General features: G+C 42.4%; 1 protein-coding gene across 3 annotated transcripts; it reads right to left on the bottom strand.

Annotated features, from left to right (window-relative positions):
• Positions 1 to 10,900: 10,900 nt before the first annotated feature.
• LOC136463701 (protein POLYCHOME-like) lies at positions 10,901 to 14,803 on the bottom strand. 3 transcript variants are annotated; one of them, XM_066462677.1, is made up of 6 exons: positions 14,435 to 14,803; positions 13,755 to 13,812; positions 13,468 to 13,536; positions 13,279 to 13,369; positions 12,898 to 13,170; positions 10,901 to 11,731 (listed from the first exon to the last, which is right to left on the bottom strand). In XM_066462677.1, the coding sequence occupies exons 5-6, from the start codon at positions 13,159 to 13,161 to the stop codon at positions 11,297 to 11,299; spliced, it is 699 nt and encodes a 232-aa protein (XP_066318774.1). In that variant the 5' UTR covers positions 13,162 to 13,170; positions 13,279 to 13,369; positions 13,468 to 13,536; positions 13,755 to 13,812; positions 14,435 to 14,803; the 3' UTR covers positions 10,901 to 11,296. The 3 variants fall into 3 exon arrangements, with proteins under 3 accessions (XP_066318774.1, XP_066318773.1, XP_066318775.1); XM_066462676.1 differs by lacking the exon at positions 14,435 to 14,803 and adding an exon at positions 13,906 to 14,206; XM_066462678.1 differs by lacking the exons at positions 13,755 to 13,812; positions 14,435 to 14,803 and adding an exon at positions 13,625 to 13,712.
• Positions 14,804 to 20,012: the final 5,209 nt, after the last annotated feature.

Below are 20,012 nucleotides of genomic sequence, written 5' to 3'. Positions count from 1 at the left end.
TCAAAATGAAAGATGATGAGAGCATTCTGGAGATGTTCCATCGGTTACAAGTAATTATCAATGACTTGAAGGCTTTGGGAGAAAAGATCAAGAATGATGATGTCTCTCACCGGTTCTTGATGTGCCTACCTCTAAGGTTTGAAATGTTGAGATTGCTCATCATTAGAGGAGGATTGAAGGAGATCACCCTTAACCAAGTACTAGGTGATGTCATGACACAAGAGACATACCGTGTGGAAAGAGAGGGGGATGACAAGGAAGACAAGAAGGAAGAAGAAAAGCATAGCATTCAAGGCTAGCTCCTCATCTTACAAGAACAAGGGCAAGTCCAAGAAAGAATCAAGTGATGATGAGGATCTTAGTGATATTGATGATGAAGCTATGGCTCTCTTTGTTTGCAAGATGAGCAAGTTCATGAAGAAGGGCTATGGTGCAAGAAAGAGAAGAGATCACACTAAGAGCAAAGAATATGTGAGAAGATGCTATAATTACAAGAGCCCCGATCATGTTGTAGCAAATTGTCCTTACAATAGTGACAATAATGAGGATGAGAAGAAGAAGTACAACAAGGATAAGAAAGAAAAGAAGGAGAAGAAGGAAAAGAAGATGACCTTCCAAAAGAAGAAGAAAGGTGGAGGCTATGTGGTCATATGGGATAGTGATGGCTCTTCGGATGATGATAGCTCTAGTGATGATGACAAGAAACATCTCAAGAGAGCATTAGCAAGCATCACCATCAACAAGAAGCTATCCATCTTCGACACTCCATCAACATGCCTCATGGCAAAGCCTACCAAGGTAAAATACGATGAGAGTGATGATGAATGTGAAAGTGATTCTTGTAGGGATGATGATGACGATGATGAGGAGTACTCCAAGGAGGAGCTCATGGACATATGTGAGCAAGTGCATACTTGCTTTGAGATGAAGAAAAAGGAGTGCAAGGAATTGAACAAGAAAGTCAAATTTCTTGAGCAATCCCTTGATGAGCTCAATGCAACTCATGAGAGGCTAATGGAAGCCCATGAGAAGCTTGGCAAAGCTCACTTTAAGCTTGAAAAGGCTCACTCCTCTCTCATTGAGCAAGTCAAAGTGGAGGAAGCCAAGAAGGAGCAAGTGATCATAATATGTGATGTGAGACTAACATGTGATCTTATTGATGAATCTTTTCATGAACCCATTATTGTTGCTGCTACTAACACTTCTTGTAGCACTACTACTTCTACTTCACCCTTGAGTGATGGTCTCACTTGTGATGCCTCACTTATGGTGGAAAATGAAACCCTCAAGAAGGAGGTGAATGAGCTCACTCATGCCTTAAGCAATGCCTATGGTGGAGAAGCCCACTTGCTAAAGTGTTTGGGTAGCCAAAGATTTTCTCTCAACAAAGAGGGATTAGGCTATACCCCAAGAAAGGTAAGGCGGCCTTTGTCACTCCCAAAGCTAGCTTTATGAAGGGCAATGGTCGGTTTTGCATTAGATGCAAGCAAGTTGGACATATAGAGCAAAATTGCAAGACTAACAAGAACAAGCTACCTAATATATCCTCAATCAAATTTTATTCTTGTTACATGCTTTATAAGGGTGCCAATGGTGTGAAGGCTAAGTTCATTGGTACACCAATTGTGGGCCCAAAGAAGAAGGTCATTTGGGTACCAAAGACCTTGGTGACTAACCTACAAGGACCCGAGCAAGTTTGGATACCTAAAAGGAATTGATCTTCTTTTGTAGGTAAATTATAAAGCCGAAGGAAGGCATTGGGTGCTTGATAGTGCGTGCACACAACACATGACCAGTGATCCAAGAATGTTCAATTCAATCAATGAAAGCAAGAGCAATGGGATTGATAGTATCACATTTGGTGACAATGGCAAAGGCAAGGTCAAAGGGCTTGGTAAGATTGCAATATCCAATGATTTGAGCATTTCCAATGTGCTACTTGTAGAGAGCTTGAACTTCAACCTATTGTCGGTAGCTCAATTGTGTGATCTTGGTTTCAAGTGCATATTTGGTGTGGATGATGTAGAGATCATAACTGTAGATGGCTCTAACTTGATATTCAAAGGATTTAGATATGAGAATCTATACTTAGTTGATTTTAATGCTAGAGAAGCTCAATTGTCAACATGTTTGATCACTAAGTCTAGCATGGGTTAGTTATGGCATAGAAGGCTTGGTCATGTTGGAATGAAATAATTGAACAAATTGATTAAGCATGACTTAGTTAGAGGCTTGAAAGATGTCACTTTTGAGAAAGATAAGCTATGTAGTGCATGTCAAACCGGAAAGCAAGTTGGTAACACACATCCTAAAAAGAGTATGATGAGCACATCTAAGGCATTTGAGTTAATACACATAGACTTGTTTGGACCAACCACATACACTAGCATTGGAGGAAATAAATATGGATTTGTGATTGTGGATGATTTCACTAGATACACATGGGTATTCTTTCTTGGTGACAAGAGTGATGTGTTTGTAATATTTAAATCATTTGTCAAGGACATTCACAATGAGTTTGAAACAACCATCAAGAAAGTTAGAAGTGACAATGGTAGTGAATTCAAAAACACTAGAATTGATGAGTTGTGTGATGAATTTAGAATTAGACATCAATTCTCGGCCAAGTACACTCCTCAATTAGATGGCTTAGTTGAAAGAAAGAATAGAACTTTAATTGACATCGCAAGATCAATGTTGAGTGAGTACAATGTGAGTCATTCATTTTGGGCCGAAGCAATCAACACGGCTTGCTACTATAGCAACCGACTCTATTGTCATCCTATGATGGAAAAGACACCTTATGAGCTATTGAATGGAAGAAAGCCCAACATAGCATACTTTTGGGTTTTTAGTTGCAAATGCTATATATTGAAGAAATGCACTAGATTGAGCAAGTTTGAAAAGAAATGTGATGAAGGTTTCTTGCTTGGCTACTCCACTACTAGCAAGGCTTATAGAGTTTGGAATTTGGATAGTGGTACTCTTAAGGAGGTTCATGATATGAAGTTTGATGAAACAAATGGTTCCCAAGAGGAAGATGAGAATATAGATGATGTAAGAGGCACTTAATTGGTCAATGCAATGAAGAATATGGACATTGGTGAGTTAAGGCCTAGAGAGGTGATTGATATTGAAGATGACAAGAATTAAGTGCTCTCTAACTCAAATGTGCAAGCTAGTGATTCTCATGGTCAAATCCAAGCAAGCACTAGTGATGGCAATGTGCAAGATCAATAAATGGCTAGTTCATCATCTCAACCAAGTGATCAATCAAATGCTAGCAATCAAGTGCAAGTGCTTCAACCAACCAATGTTACAAGAGATCATCCATTGGACACTATCATTGGTGATATTTCAAGAGGTATGCAAACAAGATCAAGATTGGCCTCATTTTGTGAGCATTTTTTATTTGTATCATCCATTGAACCTAAGAAGATAGATGAAGCTTTAAGGGATGTTGATTGGATCAATGCTATACATAAAGAGCTAAACAACTTCACAAGAAACCAAGTATGGGATTTAGTTGAGAGGCCTAAGGATCATAATGTGATTAGAACTAAGTGGGTCTTTCTGAACAAGCAAGATCAAGATGGGATAGTAATAAGGAACAAAGCAAGATTAGTGGCTCAAGGTTACACTCAAGTTGAAGGTCTTGACTTTGGAGAAACATATGCCCCGGTTGCAAGATTAGAAGCAATTAGAATCTTGCTAGCTTATGCTTGTGTCCACAATATCAAGTTGTATCAAATGGATGTGAAAAGTGCATTTCTCAATGGGTACATCAATGAGCTTGTGTATGTTGAGCAACCTCCTAGTTTTGAAGATGATAAAAAACACAACCATGTCTACAAGTTGAGAAAGGCTTTATATGGATTGAAACAAGCACCTAGAGCATGGTATGAGAGATTGAAGGATTTCCTACTCTCTAAGGGATTCAAGATGGGAAAGGTTGACACCACTCTCTTCACCAAGAAGCTTGGGAATGACTTGTTTGTAATGCAAATCTATATTGATGATATCATCTTTGGGTCAACAAATAAAGAATTTTGTGAGGAGTTTGGCAAGATGATGGCAAGTGAGTTTGAGATGTCCATGATTGGAGAGCTTAGTTACTTCCTTGGTCTTCAAATCAAGTAAATAAAGAATGGCACATTTGTAAGTCAAGGCAAGTATATCAAGGACATGCTCAAGAAGTTTAAATGGATGAGAGTAAAGCTATTAGTACACCAATGGGGACAAGTGGAAGCTTGGATAGTGATGCTAGTGGCAACATGGTGGATCAAAAGATGTATCGGTCTATGATTGGAAGCCTACTCTATATGACCGCATCAAGACCGGATGTGATGTTTAGTGTATGCATGTGTGCTAGATTTTAAGCCTCACCAAGAGAAAGTCATTTGAAGGCAACAAAAAGAATATTGAGGTACTTAAAGCATACACAACATGTTGGATTATGGTATCCCAAAGGAGCAAGATTTAAGTTGATTGGATATTCGGATTCCGATTATACGGGATGCAAAGTTGAGAGAAAGAGCACATCGGGCACATGTCAACTATTAGGAAGATCGCTTGTATCTTGGTCATCAAAGAAGCAAAATAGTGTAGCACTTTCAACCGCCGAAGCGGAGTACATTTCGACCGATAGTTGTGCTCAATTACTTTGGATAAAGGCTACTTTGAGTGACTTTGGAATCAAGTTCAAGCAAGTGCCATTGCTATGTGACAATAAAAGTGCCATAAAGCTCACCAACAACCCGGTTCAACACTAAAAAACAAAGCATATAGATGTCCATCATCATTTCATAAGAGATCATCAACAAAAAGGGGACATTTGCGTAGAGAGTGTGGGCACCGAAGATCAACTTGCCGACATATTCACCAAGCCACTTGATGAGAAGAGGGTTTGCAAGCTAAACAATGAATTGAACATACTTGACTTCTCCAATATGTGTTGATGCACCCCCATTATATGACATGCCTCTCCTTCGAGTCAAGCAATGTAAAGTTGATTGACATGTCATCCATCCATTGCTAAGGACATGATTAGTGCATCTAGACATATTTCACATTTGAATAGGCTCATTCATGAAAATCAAATGAATTTGATGCTTGTATGATACCACTATTGCTTGTATGTTTGAAATAATCTAGTGGTAGTATATGACATGTTTGTGGGCTTGTAAACCTAGTGTTTGATTTAGAAAATGAGCTATAAGTGTTTAACTCAATATGGTATAAGATAACCCTTATTTGGAGGTGTGAAGAAGCTTGTCCTTAGATCAAACCGAGTTAAATATCTTTTGCAAGTAATCTAGATTGAACCAAATTAGGAAAATAATCCTCATTTCACATGGCTTCACCCCAACATATCTATAATTTGAGGTCATCCCTATCTATACTTTAAGCCTTTGTGGTCATTGATGACAAAGGGGGAGAAATAGTGTACAAAGATAGTGAAAAGAGGGAGAGTTAATATATGACAAAAGAAGGGGATCAGTTAATATATGACAAAAGAAGGGGATCAGTTAATATATGACAAAAGAATGGGATCAATTAAAATTTTGAGCATACAAATAGGGGGAGAAAGCTCACAAACTTGTATGGTGCATTTGAATGAGCATTACATATGTTTGTTTGCATGACATAAGTTTTAATTTCATATATCCATGCTTGTGTGGTGTATGCTAGTTGTAGGTTTGAATGTTGAAATGAAAAACTAGCATGCATAGGCTAAGTAACTAGACTTATGTTCATTCTATGAAAACTAGACCCTTGCATGTAATGTTGATCTCACGGGGTATTCTAGTTCTTGTATATGTCTAGTTACTAATGGTGCTAAGGATGGTATATTGGTGCACTCCGATTGGTATCACGCTTCAAAGGTCCATCTCTTATACCTTAGCATCATTTGGTAGAAATTGACTCCTATATTTCCTATCTAATCATATGTGCAAAGCTACAATCCAAACTCTTAGAACATATGTAGGGGGAGCAATTGCTACCATTTGGAGTTTATGAAACTTGTCCATATCCTTTACACATGGTAAATATGCTTGGGCAAGCAACATGGATTCAAATGAACTTTAATTCATATCTTTATATAAGGGTTGTCATCAATTACCAAAAAGGGGGAGATTGAAAGCTCTAGTTTGGTTTTGGTTAATTGATGAAACCCTAAGTGCTAACCTAGTTTATCAAGATGATTATGAGATAGGTAGCACTACTCCAAGTGATGAAGCAATGGTGAAGATCATGACAATGGTGATGGCATGGTGATGGTCAAATGCTTAAACTTGGAAAAGAAGAAAGAGAAAAACAAAAGGCTCAAGGCAAAGGTATAAAATGTAGGAGCCATTTTGTTTTAGTGATCAAGACACTTAGTGAGTGTGATCATATTTAGGATAGATAGCCGTACTATTAAGAGGAGTGAAACTCGTATCGAAATGCGATTATCAAAGTGCCACTAGATGCCCTAATTCTTTGCATATGCATTTAGGATCTAGTGAATCACTAACACCATTGAAAATGTTTGTAAAAATTTGCTAACACATGTGCACAAGGTGATACACTTGGTGGTTAGTACATTTGAGCAAGGGTGAAGAAGACAGAGGTGATGCCAGCGTCGATCATGTGACCGGACGCTGGATCTAATTGCACCGGACGCTAACTGCTTGCGTCCGGTCGCGCTGACCTGGTGGCACAGTGCCTAGGGTTAACCACCGGACCCTGGACTGTGTCCGGTCAAGGTGGACCGGATGCGTCCGGCCGAAGAAATACGCCTCGGGGAGCTTACTGGAAACGACCGGACGCTGAGGCTTCTGCGTCCGGTCAGTTTTGCCGGAGCGTCCGGTCAGCTTCGTAGCCATTGAAATCTGATGAACAGTGTTTGAAGCTAGTGACGCGTGGCGTCCATCGAGCGATCGGACGCTGAGGGCCAGCGTCCGGTCAGTCTGACCGGAGCATCCGGTCAGCCCGCGTTGTGCCCAGTGGAGGGGTACAACGACTCTGATTGTTGGGGCTTCTATTTAAAGCCCCATGGCCGGCTCAAGCTCCAACTCTTGCACATTTTCATTGACATAGCAACCTTGTGAGCTTAGCCAAAGCACTCCCACTCATCTCCATCATTGATCCATCATCATTGTGAGATTGGGAGAGAATTCAAGTGCATTGCTTGAGTGATTGCATCTAGAGGCATTTGGTATTCGTGTTGCGCTGCGGATTTCGCTTGTTTCTTTTGGTGGTTGCCACCACCTAGATGGTTGGAGCAACGGTGGAGGATTGGCACGAGTCGGTGATTGTTCGTGGCCATCTCCGGTGATTGTAAGGGGAGTTGTACCTTCTCCGGTGGAGCGTCGAAAGGTAACTCTAGTAAATTGCTCGTGTCATTGAGTTACCTCACTTGTGGGTCGGTTCTTACGGTGTCCTATCATGTGGACGAGGTTTGTGAAACACCTCTTAGCCGCCGAACCACCAAGTGTTGGTCGACACAACGAGGACGTAGCGTGTTGGCAAGCACGTGAACCTCGGGAGAAAATCGATTGTCTCTTGTCTTTGGCATTCTCCCGGTGATTGGCTATATATTCATCTTATGATTGGTTTATCCCCTACACGTCGGTATAATCACCATACTCACTTATTTATATTCTTGCAAACTAGTTGATACAAGCTCTTTAGTGTAATTAGAATTGAGAGTTTGCTTTATTATTTACATTCATCTAGTTGAGCTCTTTAGAGTAGCAAGGTTGAGAGCTCTTAGTGAGTAATTACATAGTAAGTTTGTGTGCCTAAGTAATCATTGCAACTAGAATTGTTAGATAGGTGGCTTGCAATCCTTGTAGAGCTAGAGCAAGTTTGCATTAAGCTATTTGTCATACTAATCAAATTGCTCTAATTGATTTGTAGATTTTTAAATAGGCTATTCACCCCCCCTCTGGGCATATTAGGACCTTACACCAAGCCATCTCAACCGGTGTTGGACAAGCTTTTCTTTAATTGGTGCTACCCCTAATCTATCACGTATATCATCGTTCCGAACTCGATCCCTTCTTGTATGACCGCAAATCCAACGCAACATACGCATTTTCGCGACACTTATTTGTTGAACATGTCGTCTTTTCGTAGGTCAACATTCTGCACCATACAATATAGCAGGTCTAATCGTCGTCCAATAAAACTTGCATTTTAGCTTCTGTGGTACCCTTTTGTCACATACGACACCAGATGCTTGGCGCCACTTCATCCACCCTGCTTTGATTCTATGGCTAACATCTTCATCAATATCCATGTCTCTCTGTAGCATTGATCCTAAATATCGAAAGGTATCCTTCCTGGGCACTACTTGACCTTTCAAACTAATATCTTCCTCCTTCCGAGTAGTAGTGCCGAAGTCACATCTCATATACTCAGTTTTAGTTCTACCGAGTCTAAAACCTTTGGACTCCAAAGTCTCCCGCTATAACTCCAGTTTCTGATTCACTCATGTCCGACTTTCATCAACTAGCACTACATCGTCCGCGAAAAGCATACACCAAGGGATGTCCCCTTGTATGTCTTTTGTGACCTCATCCATCACTAAGACAAACAGATAAGGGCTCAAAGCTGATCCTTGATGTAGTCCTATCCTAATCAGGAAGTCATCGGTATCTCCATCACTTGTTCGAACACTAGTCACAACATTGTTGTACATGTCCTTAATGAGCCCGACGTAAACGAAACCATAATTGAGGAGAAACACCTTAATTGGTATCAATCTATGGACACATGCGTCATTTGAGGATTCACTTAAGTTGTTCTAAAATTTTTAGAATGCATTGTAATATATAGGATGGATAGAGTATTTATTTGACACTATAAATATTAATATTTTTATTTATATATTTAATTAAACTTTAGTCATTTTAACTGAGAATGTATCTAAAATTGCATTTTTTAAATAAATCATATTTTTTATGGAGGTAGTACATGATTGTTGGGAGAGGTGAAGAAAGATGCCCCATTTGATTCATAGCGCCGGCTTAGGTGGAGCCAATCCTTCCGCTGTTACCGCGTTCTGTCCATCCGAGGACCGGCGTCACCCGCCAGCACTGTCCACTGTGGCTGTTGTGATTGCCACTGTCAGGGATCACTGTTCTATAACAAATAGCACCCCAAAATAGCGTTACGGCTCTGGCTAGTCTGTAAGTCGTTTGTGCTGATTTATACGGCTGATTTGTTGGGAGAGAAAAATACTATAGAATAGCACTGCACCCACGATAACAATTTGTGAAACTGCACGCCTCTTCGTTCCCCTCAAAACAAAAGACCAACTTGCCCTCGAAATCAAATGCACCGAGATTGTTAATTTAATGTAACTGCCTTTTTTTTTTTTTGTCTCTCATCTTAAGTACAGCTGTAGAATCTGTTCGGATACAGACATATATCACCACACACACGCACAACTTACATACATAGTATACAAATAAACCTACAACTATACCTAGACACCAAACACAGCTGAGAGATACTCGAAGATCACCAGACTCCAAGTGTGATGGACACGTCACTTAACCATTGTGGCACATCTACGCGAAAGGCAACCCAAATTATTTAGGAAACTACTGTTCCCGGTGAGGACGCACACCAGCGAACTGTTCCCGATGAGGACGCACACCAGCGATCCTAGCCATCTGAGCCACCGCTCAGTTCTCAATGTAACTGACATTCTGTGCATGCAGGAAGGCACTTCCAAACCAAAGAACAGAGCAGCCAGACCAAGGACCAAGCGTGTTGGTAATATTTCTCCTGGAAGTACATGCATCATCAGCCAGAACAAAATGATGGCTCAGGGGGGTGTTTGGTTTCTACAGGAGCGCCTAGAATTCCTGTCACATTGAATGTTTGGACACATGTATAGAGTATTAAATATAGACTAATTACGAAACTAATTACATAACTTATGACTAATTTACGAGACGAATCTTTTAAGCCTAATTAGTCTATGATTTGACAACGTGGGTGCTACAGTAACCATATGCTAATGACATATTAATTAGGCTTAAAAAATTCGTCTCGCAAATTAGCCTCTATCTATATAATTGGTTTTGTAATTAATCTATATTTAATGCTCTTTATTAGTATCTAAATATTCGATGTGACATAAATTTTAGGAGCGACTAAAGAACCAAACACCCCCTTAGTACCAAAAAATAGAGACCTAGTGAATATTTTGTGATCCATGCAACTTATTATACTTTTGAGATGTCTGAAAGACAAACTTGGTTATACTAGATAACTAACCTGCAAACTATGTTTGCCGTAGTGATCTATTATGTACTGCGAAATCTGGTATAATTAATCTTGCTTAAAATGGAATTCATATTTGTCTGTTTATCTTTTTGTGCTGTATTTATGTACTATCTGCCTATGTTATCTCTTGAAATAGAAAAAAGGGCAATTTGGTCCATTTGGTTCATGAATTCTCACCAGAAGACAATAGTCAAAATGTTATCAGGTGCAAAGGTGGTATTTCTGCTCTCTTTTTTTCAAGTAAATATTATGAACCACCTCTTGCATCTTGCTACCCAAGTGAACGTAATCATCCATCACATCTCCGAAGTGGTCTTGAAATGTAACTGATGATGAAGTGGAAAACTCCATGGAGCCTAATCAAGACATTGTGCATAGAGAAAATGAAAGACAAGCACACTTATAGTCAAGAGAACACCAGAAAACTGGCTGTAAACCTGAACGAGTCTGGAATTCTGGATCCATTAAAAGGAGACAAAAAAAACACTATACACTGTAACTCAATAATCACGAAATGAAAGGCATTCATGTCATTTTTTGGAAACCAATAACTCAGAATCTAGAATTTGGTGAGCACAACCACAGCCAAGTAAATCTGGAACAATAAGCAAGGTTAACTGTATCAATTGAAGTATTATATCAACTGAAGAATTCAAGCTGTTACAACTCGTAACTGTTCTATCTATCTATTCAGTGAACTAAAGCCACAAATATCCAATACACCTTACTACTACGCAGTGAAGTCTTATACTCTTATACTTCACAAACAAAAAGATGTGAACAGTACTGGTTCATTTCTGGTGAAGCCAACTGAAGTTGTAGTGCAGTAAGCGTGCCATGACAAGTTGTATCAACAGATAACCATGCCCTCAAGCAGAGAGCTAGAAATCCCTCCTACCACAGGGTCCTCAAGCAGAGAACCAGGAACCCCCATCCCTAGACAAACCTTGACTGGCGGCTAAGAAAGCAGCAGACATGAGAACCATTGGTGCCCAGAGAAGGCTTCAGCTCATCGCATGGACATCAGTACGCGCCTTTGGGCAACTACCTTGGAAGGCTGAGCAGCCTTTGGAGTTTCCTTCATATGACGCCTCACCATCTTTTCAATCTGCTCTATTGAACTTGACAGTTTCCTCTCCAGATCAGCAGGAGATGGATCATTTGGCTTGGATGGAGCCATCTGCAAGGAGCAGTCCGATGGAGAGCAAGATGCCCCTTGCCTATCCTCAGCCACAGAAGTCACTCTGTTCGCAACAGCTGAAGTTGAGCCAGGACCAGAGGCAACAACACCCAGTGTTTCTTGAGTTTGTGTGCTTTGAGAATCAGGATCACTATGCTCTGCATGTACTGGAGTTGTTGGATCCACAGGCTGTGGAGAGTCTTCATTCCATTGGATATGTTGCCGAGCCGCATCCTCCTCTAGGCGATTTCTTTTCTCAAGAGCCTGTAAATTGCAATTAGTACAGCAGCATATCTCAGGGGATACATAATGCATCAAGATTTGGTATGTGTACATTTTTTCCTACCTATAGTTAACAGTGGACAAGCAATTTTCGAGTGCGTCAACAAACAAAAGCATGGACTGTCTATACTAAGTGAAATGTGTTCATATGAGGCAAGTAACTGTCTACAGAGAAACAAACAAACTCTGCTGAGCTTGAAGCAAATTTTGCTACAAAATCTACATTAACTGTCAATGTGGTAAGCAACAATGACTCCGTGGCGTGTTTATACTAATTCTTTATATGGCAACAGTATAATTACTTATCCACAGGGAAAAATTCCAATCCAGTGGATACGTACTGGATTAGCCTTCAATGATTCAAATCAAGAAAAGTACATTGCACAGTATGCAAAGATGCTTTACATTGTGTATAAGCGAAAGCATAAAGATACTTCCATAGTTTTAGCATTGAAAATGGCTGAACCAGTAAAACTTCAGGATACCAAAATATAATGTACTAACAAATATCTTGAATGTACTGAAGAACAATATGCACACTCTACAGATAAAGCAGAACTGAAGTTGCAAATATCCTGAATAGATTCATGAATGTTGAATTTATTACATGTTAAATGAATGGGCATCTCAGAAGCGAGGAAGAGAGGCAACATGGGTTTGGTAGGCTGCTGCAAATAAGATCCCCTATCCAAGCATTCGATAGAAATGTACGTTGGTCTTCAAGTATACTTAACTGATATAGTAATATACTACATATGGTGACATATATGAGATAAAAGTATTGGTTTGAGTCTCGAGGGAGCATTAGACCTTTCTCTGGTTTTAAGCACATTTATATTGCTGGCTACATAAACTGAGAATTGCAAGATCCAAGCAGACAGAACAAAAGGGTGCTGATTGGCCTAAGACAATCATTGCTAATCCATTTGAATTACACTGACTTCTATGTTAATCACTTATCACTGAACTAAGCATAAAAAGGCTTGTTTAACCTGCAATTTCATGCTACTGTCATTCTCAGTCAAGTCATGGTGACACAATATTAGTTCTAGCATTGTGAAGTTATGGCATAACATTAGCACAGACAGACACAATATTTAAGGAATTTATACAACATCCCAATATAGTCTAGGGAAATAGGTCACCACCTTTACGATTGATGTGATGTCACGGAGTGGGGTCCTTGGGTACCAGTCAGGTAGGGGGCTCCTCCTCTTTGGTTTAGCCCTCGCTGCACCCGCGGGTGGTACATTCTCCTTGCTGCTGAAATGTGTTCGGACCCGTTGAGCCAGCGGCTTGACGGCGCCCTTCGCCACCAAAGCTCCTGGTGATACCACCCTCCTCCTGATAAAAAAACCACCAGCAGAGTTGCTGGCAAGCGCCGGCCTGCTGGCAGTCCTCAGTTGAGGCATTTTGTAGTCCTGCGAGAAGTTTGTGTAGCGCATATCGGTGAGACAGTGATTCAAGAACCAACCAGACAATGAATCAGCAGATCAGTAAATGGACCAAGAAATCATAATTTTTCTCACAGTTCTGCTCTCGTTCTGCCCCGATTTCTACTGCTCTTCTCCTGGTTCTACGCAAGGAATTCTTGGTGCCCTGAGCGCTGTTGCTCTTCCCCTGGATGCATGAAATAAATTTTCGGATGAAACTGCCAAATTGGCAAAGAATTCAGAGAGCACGTGATGTGAGCAACCTATTCACCAAAACCTACGCACCTACTGCCCGGCTTCCGCCTCTCCGCGATTTCTCCCAATGTCAGCGCGATCCCTACGACTCTAGGACACCTGCAAGAAAAACGCAAGGCAAACGAGAGCAACAGTTCAGACAAGAGCTTCAAGAAAACCATGCAAGTCGCTCTACTCATATTCCCACCTCAATCCGCCATCCTTCGCAGGTATTCGAACCAAAATAACCCGTCAAACACGTCAGAACAGAGAGGCGGAACCAACAAAATCCCCCGCAAGAACCAACAACATCCCCTGTGAAATCCTTCGATTCTCACCTCGAACAGGTTCCCTCAGCTCCTGACCCCGCCTCCGAATCCTTACCCTTCCGCAGATCTGCGATAACAGAACCAACAAAGAAGAACCACATCACCGAACCGCTCGAAAAGATGCAAGAACAGCCGACGGAGAACAGCAAGGATTCCTCACGATTTGCTCCGCTCACTCTGAGCCGCGGCGATCCGGTCCCCGCGACGGCTACTTGATACGATACAGCCCTGATTGGGGTGGGATTTCTGGGTAGGTTCCCTAGGGTTTGAGCCTGGATGGAGATGGCTGCTGGCCTCTCCGCCTCTCTCTACTGAGCGGGATGTCCGTTTAAACCTATTTGAAATGGCGAGGCAGAGATAGCCGGTGCACCGTGTACGGTACCCTTACTGGACCCCGAGTCACATCTGGACGTTCGTGTGGTGAAGCGCGATCGATGGACGGACAGGATGGATCCGGTGTATGGACCAAGCGCGTGCGGTTGAAATGGCGGGTCTGAAATGGTAGAGCCGCGGAGGTCGACACGGCCGGTGTACGCCGCGTTTGGTGGATCGTGATCCCGCTTCGAAGTTTTGGACCGTTGGCCTTGGGGAGAGGGCGAGAGGGTTAAGCCCCAGACTTGACGCTCTCTAGAGCAGCAGGCAGGAGGAGGAGAAGCTCAAAAAAAAAAAAAAAAAAAAACTAGCTTCACCTGGCTCAATCATTTGTACTGGTGGTCCAGGAGAAAATGTCCCTTGGCCGAAGTGCGGGCGGCGAGGGAGGCGGAGGCGTCGGCAGGCTGAAGCGTCGCCGTGGGGGCGGAGCTAAGGCGGAGTAGCTCCATCAGGGCGGGACAGCTCCAGTACGGACCTGAGGCGGAGTGGCGAGGGCGTGGTCGTCGAACGCCACAACGGCGAGGCGGAGCGCAGGAGCAGGCGCAACTGCGAGGAACCATGTCGGCGCGGGCAAGCTGCCCGGTGGCCTGAACCTGGCCGGCACGGGAGCGCTGCCCAGCAACAGACCACGCGCTCCACGCCGCATCTGCTGCGCTACCGCTCGCCACTTGGCCCTGCCCACGGCCACTCCGCTCCTGCGCCGCTCTACCCCCGGCGCTCGGCATGGAAAAAGGAAGGGACGAAGGGGATGGTAATCGGATAGATGTGGTGCAAACGAAGGCAATATATTACAATATTTTTTTCCCTAAAAACAATAAGGACTATCCGATTATGGTTATCTCTCTAATGAACTCAAATTACTAATAGAAGTCAAATAATTAGGTCTAACAGATAGGGGTATTGTAGGTATTCACCATATTTCATCTATTCTAGAAAAATAGGAGCTCTTTTGTCAAAAAAAAATTTTAGCAATGCTTCAACTTCTTCAAAGAAGCTACTTATTCAGAGGAGCTTGAGCGGGAGCCGTCTTTGAAGGAGTTGGAGCCCGGCCAAACAGGTCCTTTGGTTGGACTTTTGAAGGCTGCTTCTGCTTTTAAAAAGCTAAATGCCAACCAAAGATGTAGGAATCAGAAGCTGCTTTTTTAGAAGTAGTTATTTTTTTTAGTAAATTTTGAAAGGATCTGTGACCGTGCTTTTGGCTTTTGGATTTCTGCTTTTGAAATGGTGAAAATAGAGAGTTGTTTCAAGGGAGATAAAGATAGAAGGTAGGTTTTGTACTTGTTTGAACCAAACAAATTATGGTTTTTTCATAGCCCACAACCCACAATAGTTTTTCCATAGCCTATAGCTCACAATAACTTTTTTCAGAAGCCACAACTCAACCAAGCACACCCAAGAGCATCTCGAACTAGACTCCTAAAACTAGCTCCTATCTTATTTTTAGAAAAACATACAGCAGCAGGGCTCTTATTCCATCCCACAAAAAAATTTAGGCCCTCAAATCCCTCCCTCAACCCTCATTCCTGAAAGGATTTGATGGGCCTCTAAATCTGTGGAGGCCCTCAAATTCCTCCTTCAAACCCTCATTTCTAAAAGAATTTAAAGGGCTCTTAAATCTGTTTTCCTACTGTTAGAAGCCTGCCCAGATACGAATTCCTCTCCTGCCTACCCCTTGCTCTCTCGTCCGCGCCGCCATTGCTAATGGCCGCTCCAGCTGATCCTCGAACCTTAGCTTCGGTGTCCGTTGGGACCTTCCTTTGTTCAGACACCTTCCCGTGCTCCCTGACGTGTATTCTCCATCCACCGCGCCAGCCAGGTCTCCAGTGCTGGCTACCTCCTCACCGGGCGTCCGCGTTAGCCCTTCCTGATGCGCCCTCCATAGGCCGAGTGACCTCCTCCCATGATTTCAACTCTAACCCGGTGCTGTCTCGACTCTATAAAGCGTTGAACATTTAATGGAGATCAACGAACGTCGTGGGTTACTTGGCATGCTAGAGAGTATTGATTGTATGCATTAGCACTAGGAATTGTAACAGAACCGACCAATTATACGAGATTAAGTAAGAAAATCTTCCGCTGAAGCAGATAATTTAACAAACTTAAGCCCGTATAACCTGGTAGTCTGTGAAACCACGAAGGATTTCAAACCAATCGACATACAAACCAAGATCGTACAAGTTTAGCAAATACCGTCACATGTTACATAAAGTTCACAATAACAGTTGGGTACAATCAGAGTTTAGAATATAAAGTTATTACAAACCAAGTTCAAACTAAAATAGCGGAAGCAATTAGTTTTCAAGTCACACACACACTTTTTAGTTCCAATACAGTGCCAGTAGGTAGTCACTTCCAACAAAAGCATCAGATGAGAATTACGGAGTGACCATTTGCCCGTGGTCCTAGTTGTCACCCATCGCCGGGTACAGGCAGTTAATGCAATAGCCGTAGTACATTTGACCATCTGCAACAATAATGGGAACAACGCCCTGAGTACAAGAAGGTACTCAGCTAGACTTACCCGTCTTAAACCAAAATAAAGCGACACCAAGGATTATGCAAGGCTTTCTTTAGTGGACTAGCTAACTTATTTGCGAAAAGCATAAGCTATCATGAAGAAACCATTTTAAGTATTTTGCATCATCTTTATTATAACCTATCCATCTATGTAATCACCTATACTATAGCAATCACTTAATTAACCCATAACATCCAGTTACCAATTTAGATTGAGCATATCCCGTACCATTCAGATAACCATCATTGTTCTATCATAATTACTACGATGCTGTAGCTCGAGTCAAGTGCTCACTATCCAGGAGCGATGGCGATTCGAATCGATTCCTAACCAGCTGGTGATTTATTCCTCACACAAACCACACTCACCGATCAAGTGAGCTACAGATCACTAATGACACTTTTCAGGTAGCCGCGGGATAATCTGGAGCCGCAGTACCCAGGGACTGCCTGACTGCTAGGAATCAGGTTGCACCTGACCTTGGGCTCACTCTTCGCGCCCTTGTCATACCCCCATCAGCACCAATACGCGCACTCATGTAGATCCCAGCCCAAATAGTGCCACTAGCTTCGCGGTCGAAAGGTACTTTATTCGGCTAGCTAAATGTGAGGCATGCGTTCAACATGACAAGAGGGACGAGCAACGATCGGTGCTTAATTGACACAGACGGAAACTAACAGCACCCCAGAACCCTGTCTGATTGCCTCCAACTTTTTCCGTCCGGTCTCCATTTATGCATCACACATGGTTAATTCCAGGATATCATTCTTTCCATAGCTAAATTCTTCCAGTAACCACCTATAATGTAGGTGACCGGATATCACCGATCTCTACCGGTCTAAGCAAGGCTAAGCAGATATCTGATCCTGACCTAACAGGGTAAAAAGGTACTAATGTAGGCAAGGATAGTAATAAATGCATCAACGGCTTCAATCAACTCCTACAACTTAATGCAACAATATATATAAACGCATATTATATAGAAAGAATTGCTTTTATAAAGTAGGAGACTTATAATGCTCTGGGGCTTGCCTCGTTCGAACGAACTAGGCTGATGATCCACGCACTCGGGCAAGTCCTCTCCCGACTCCTCTTCCTCTGGCACCTCTTGTGTCTAGACTTCTTGTGGATCTGTCCCGGTCTGTTCTTCCTGAACTGCTACTAGCAACTCCTCCTGCGATCCTGTATGATGCAGATGTATAAGTGCTAATGCAAAGGTGCATCGGAGAGATGACACGTAATGATCATGATGCATGAAATGTAGATGAACAGGTTTAACTTTATTGGACATAGTCGTAGCAAAGCTCTTCTACAAGGTAGTCAACATCATCCAAGAACATGTACTACTATCTACTACGACAACCACTGTACTAACATGCCAAATCACCACAGAAAATTAGGATGTTTCAAAGATACACCAAAGCGAACATTATTAACTAAACTCGCATTAAAGAAGATTATTTTATTTCATTTTAAACCATGGCTACCACAGCAACATATATTTCTGGTGATTATAAAAATCTGAGAAAATTATAGTATCCTAGTACTACTCTAAGTAGACTACCATAAAATTTTCATGGCATTTAGATAAGTAAAATAGCCTACACAAAAATGACAAGGCATAAGTGCTTAAAAAGGCATAAATAGAAAACCTTAGTTAAAAGTGCCAAGCAACAGATTTCATATTTTTCCTAACATCCTTAAGGTACTGGGATACTCCCCACAAAATTTCATGGTCATAGGATTCCTAGATAATTTATAAAAATTCACACAAGTATCAATCAATGATGAAAGGAAAATCTATAACTCAAAAACCACACATGCAATGACTCTCAAATTTTTACCAGAGCTTCTACTAAGCCAGACTAGCTTGCCCACAAAATTTCATAATTTTTGGACCTCAGAAACTCAAGATATAATTCAAACAAGTTTGCATGCATCTAAAAACACATTTCAAGTTCCTATTTAATTCATCCAAAATTCGTACATCATGTGCTCATATCATATTTTTCTTAAATACTAGACTTCTCTATGATTCTACAAAAATTAGAATCACTCCATTTGGATCTACACATTAGGAGTTACGAAATTCACAAAACAGCATCAAAACTGGAATATTTGCACTATCCTATTGCTCAACGGTCACTGGCAAGCGGGACCCACACGTCAGCTGGGCCCACGCGTCAGCGACGAGAAAAACAGGGGATGGCTCACGATGGCGTGGAAAATAGCATAGCTCACCGGCGATGACTTCCCCGGCGACGATGACGGAACCAACGTGATCTACGTGATGAACCGCGTCGATTGGTACCCTAACCTCACTCCCTACTGACCCCTAAGCACCCCGGCCATGGAGCTCGACGGCTCGGCCATGGCGCACGGCGGCGCGGTCGCGTTCCAGCCTGACTGGGCTGGCGGGGATGGTGACATCTTCACCCGAGCATCAGTGTGCGACGTAGAAGACAAGGCGGGTGCTAGGGAAGGAAGAGAGGAGCTATGCTATGCTAGCCACGGTGAGCTCCAACTCCGGCGAGGTGCGGCGGTGGCAGAAACTCAAATGTGGCCACTACCTTGGGTTCTCCAGTTCAACGGCGAGATGGACGAGCTAGGTGAGGTGACGGTGGAGCTGTGGGCTAACTGGAGGCAGCATTTTCGCAGTGGCGAGTGAGCTGGGCGACGGCGCTTGCTCGGCGTCAATGGAGGAGCCGGCGCGCTGCTGCTGCGGTGAGCGGAGGAGGTGAAGGAGAAAGCAGAGCGTGTGTGGGTGAGCAGAGGGGCAGCAGGGCGTGCTCCACTTCAAGCTGGCCAACGCGCGGCGCGGTCAGGCCAAACCAGGTGTGTGGCCCGCGCGTCAGGCGATCGGCGACGAGTGTCCCTCCACGCGGCGGTGATGTTCTGAAACGGTCGGCACTATAGCTGCCGATTCAGTGAAACTGATGGAGCCTGACAGCGATACTTGACAGCGTTCCAACTCCTAAACCAATGATCAATAGCGAAATCAAACTAAATGAAAGTTGTACACCTACATACCAACTACAAAACTCATTTAGAGATCAAAGTCTAATTCGCAAAGGACAGAGTAAAATCATGCCAAAGTCGAGTTCATGAAACTGAAAACTCGGTTTTCGTACTTAGAAAATTTCTAAGTGTTGAACCCAACCCAAATTTTGACTTGTGGGACCTTTTAGAGCATGTTGTGCATGTTTTTATGACTTGACCTCTAAACAAAATTTGTTCCTTTTATAATTTGCTACAACTTTGTTTTAGGTTGCTCAAACATACAAACACTCTACGCTACACTTTTTAAACAGTCAAACAAAAGAGTTCAGGAGTCAAAACAAGTCAAACCACTATTTGAAATCATAATTAGGCAACAT

This window comes from Miscanthus floridulus, chromosome 7 (genome assembly GCF_019320115.1).
Source record: "Miscanthus floridulus cultivar M001 chromosome 7, ASM1932011v1, whole genome shotgun sequence".
In the NCBI taxonomy this organism is placed as follows: domain Eukaryota; kingdom Viridiplantae; phylum Streptophyta; class Magnoliopsida; order Poales; family Poaceae; genus Miscanthus; species Miscanthus floridulus.
This window is presented reverse-complemented; position numbering and strand designations above follow the sequence as displayed.

Bases quoted from the DNA above. Each gene is read 5' to 3' on its own strand.
- LOC136463701 (XM_066462677.1), bottom strand. From the start codon at position 13,161: ATGCCTCAACTGAGGACTGCCAGCAGGCCGGCGCTTGCCAGCAACTCT. The intron at 11,732-12,897 runs GTGGTGACCTAT...TGCAATTTACAG, and splicing joins ACATCACATCAATCGTAAAG to GCTCTTGAGAAAAGAAATCG.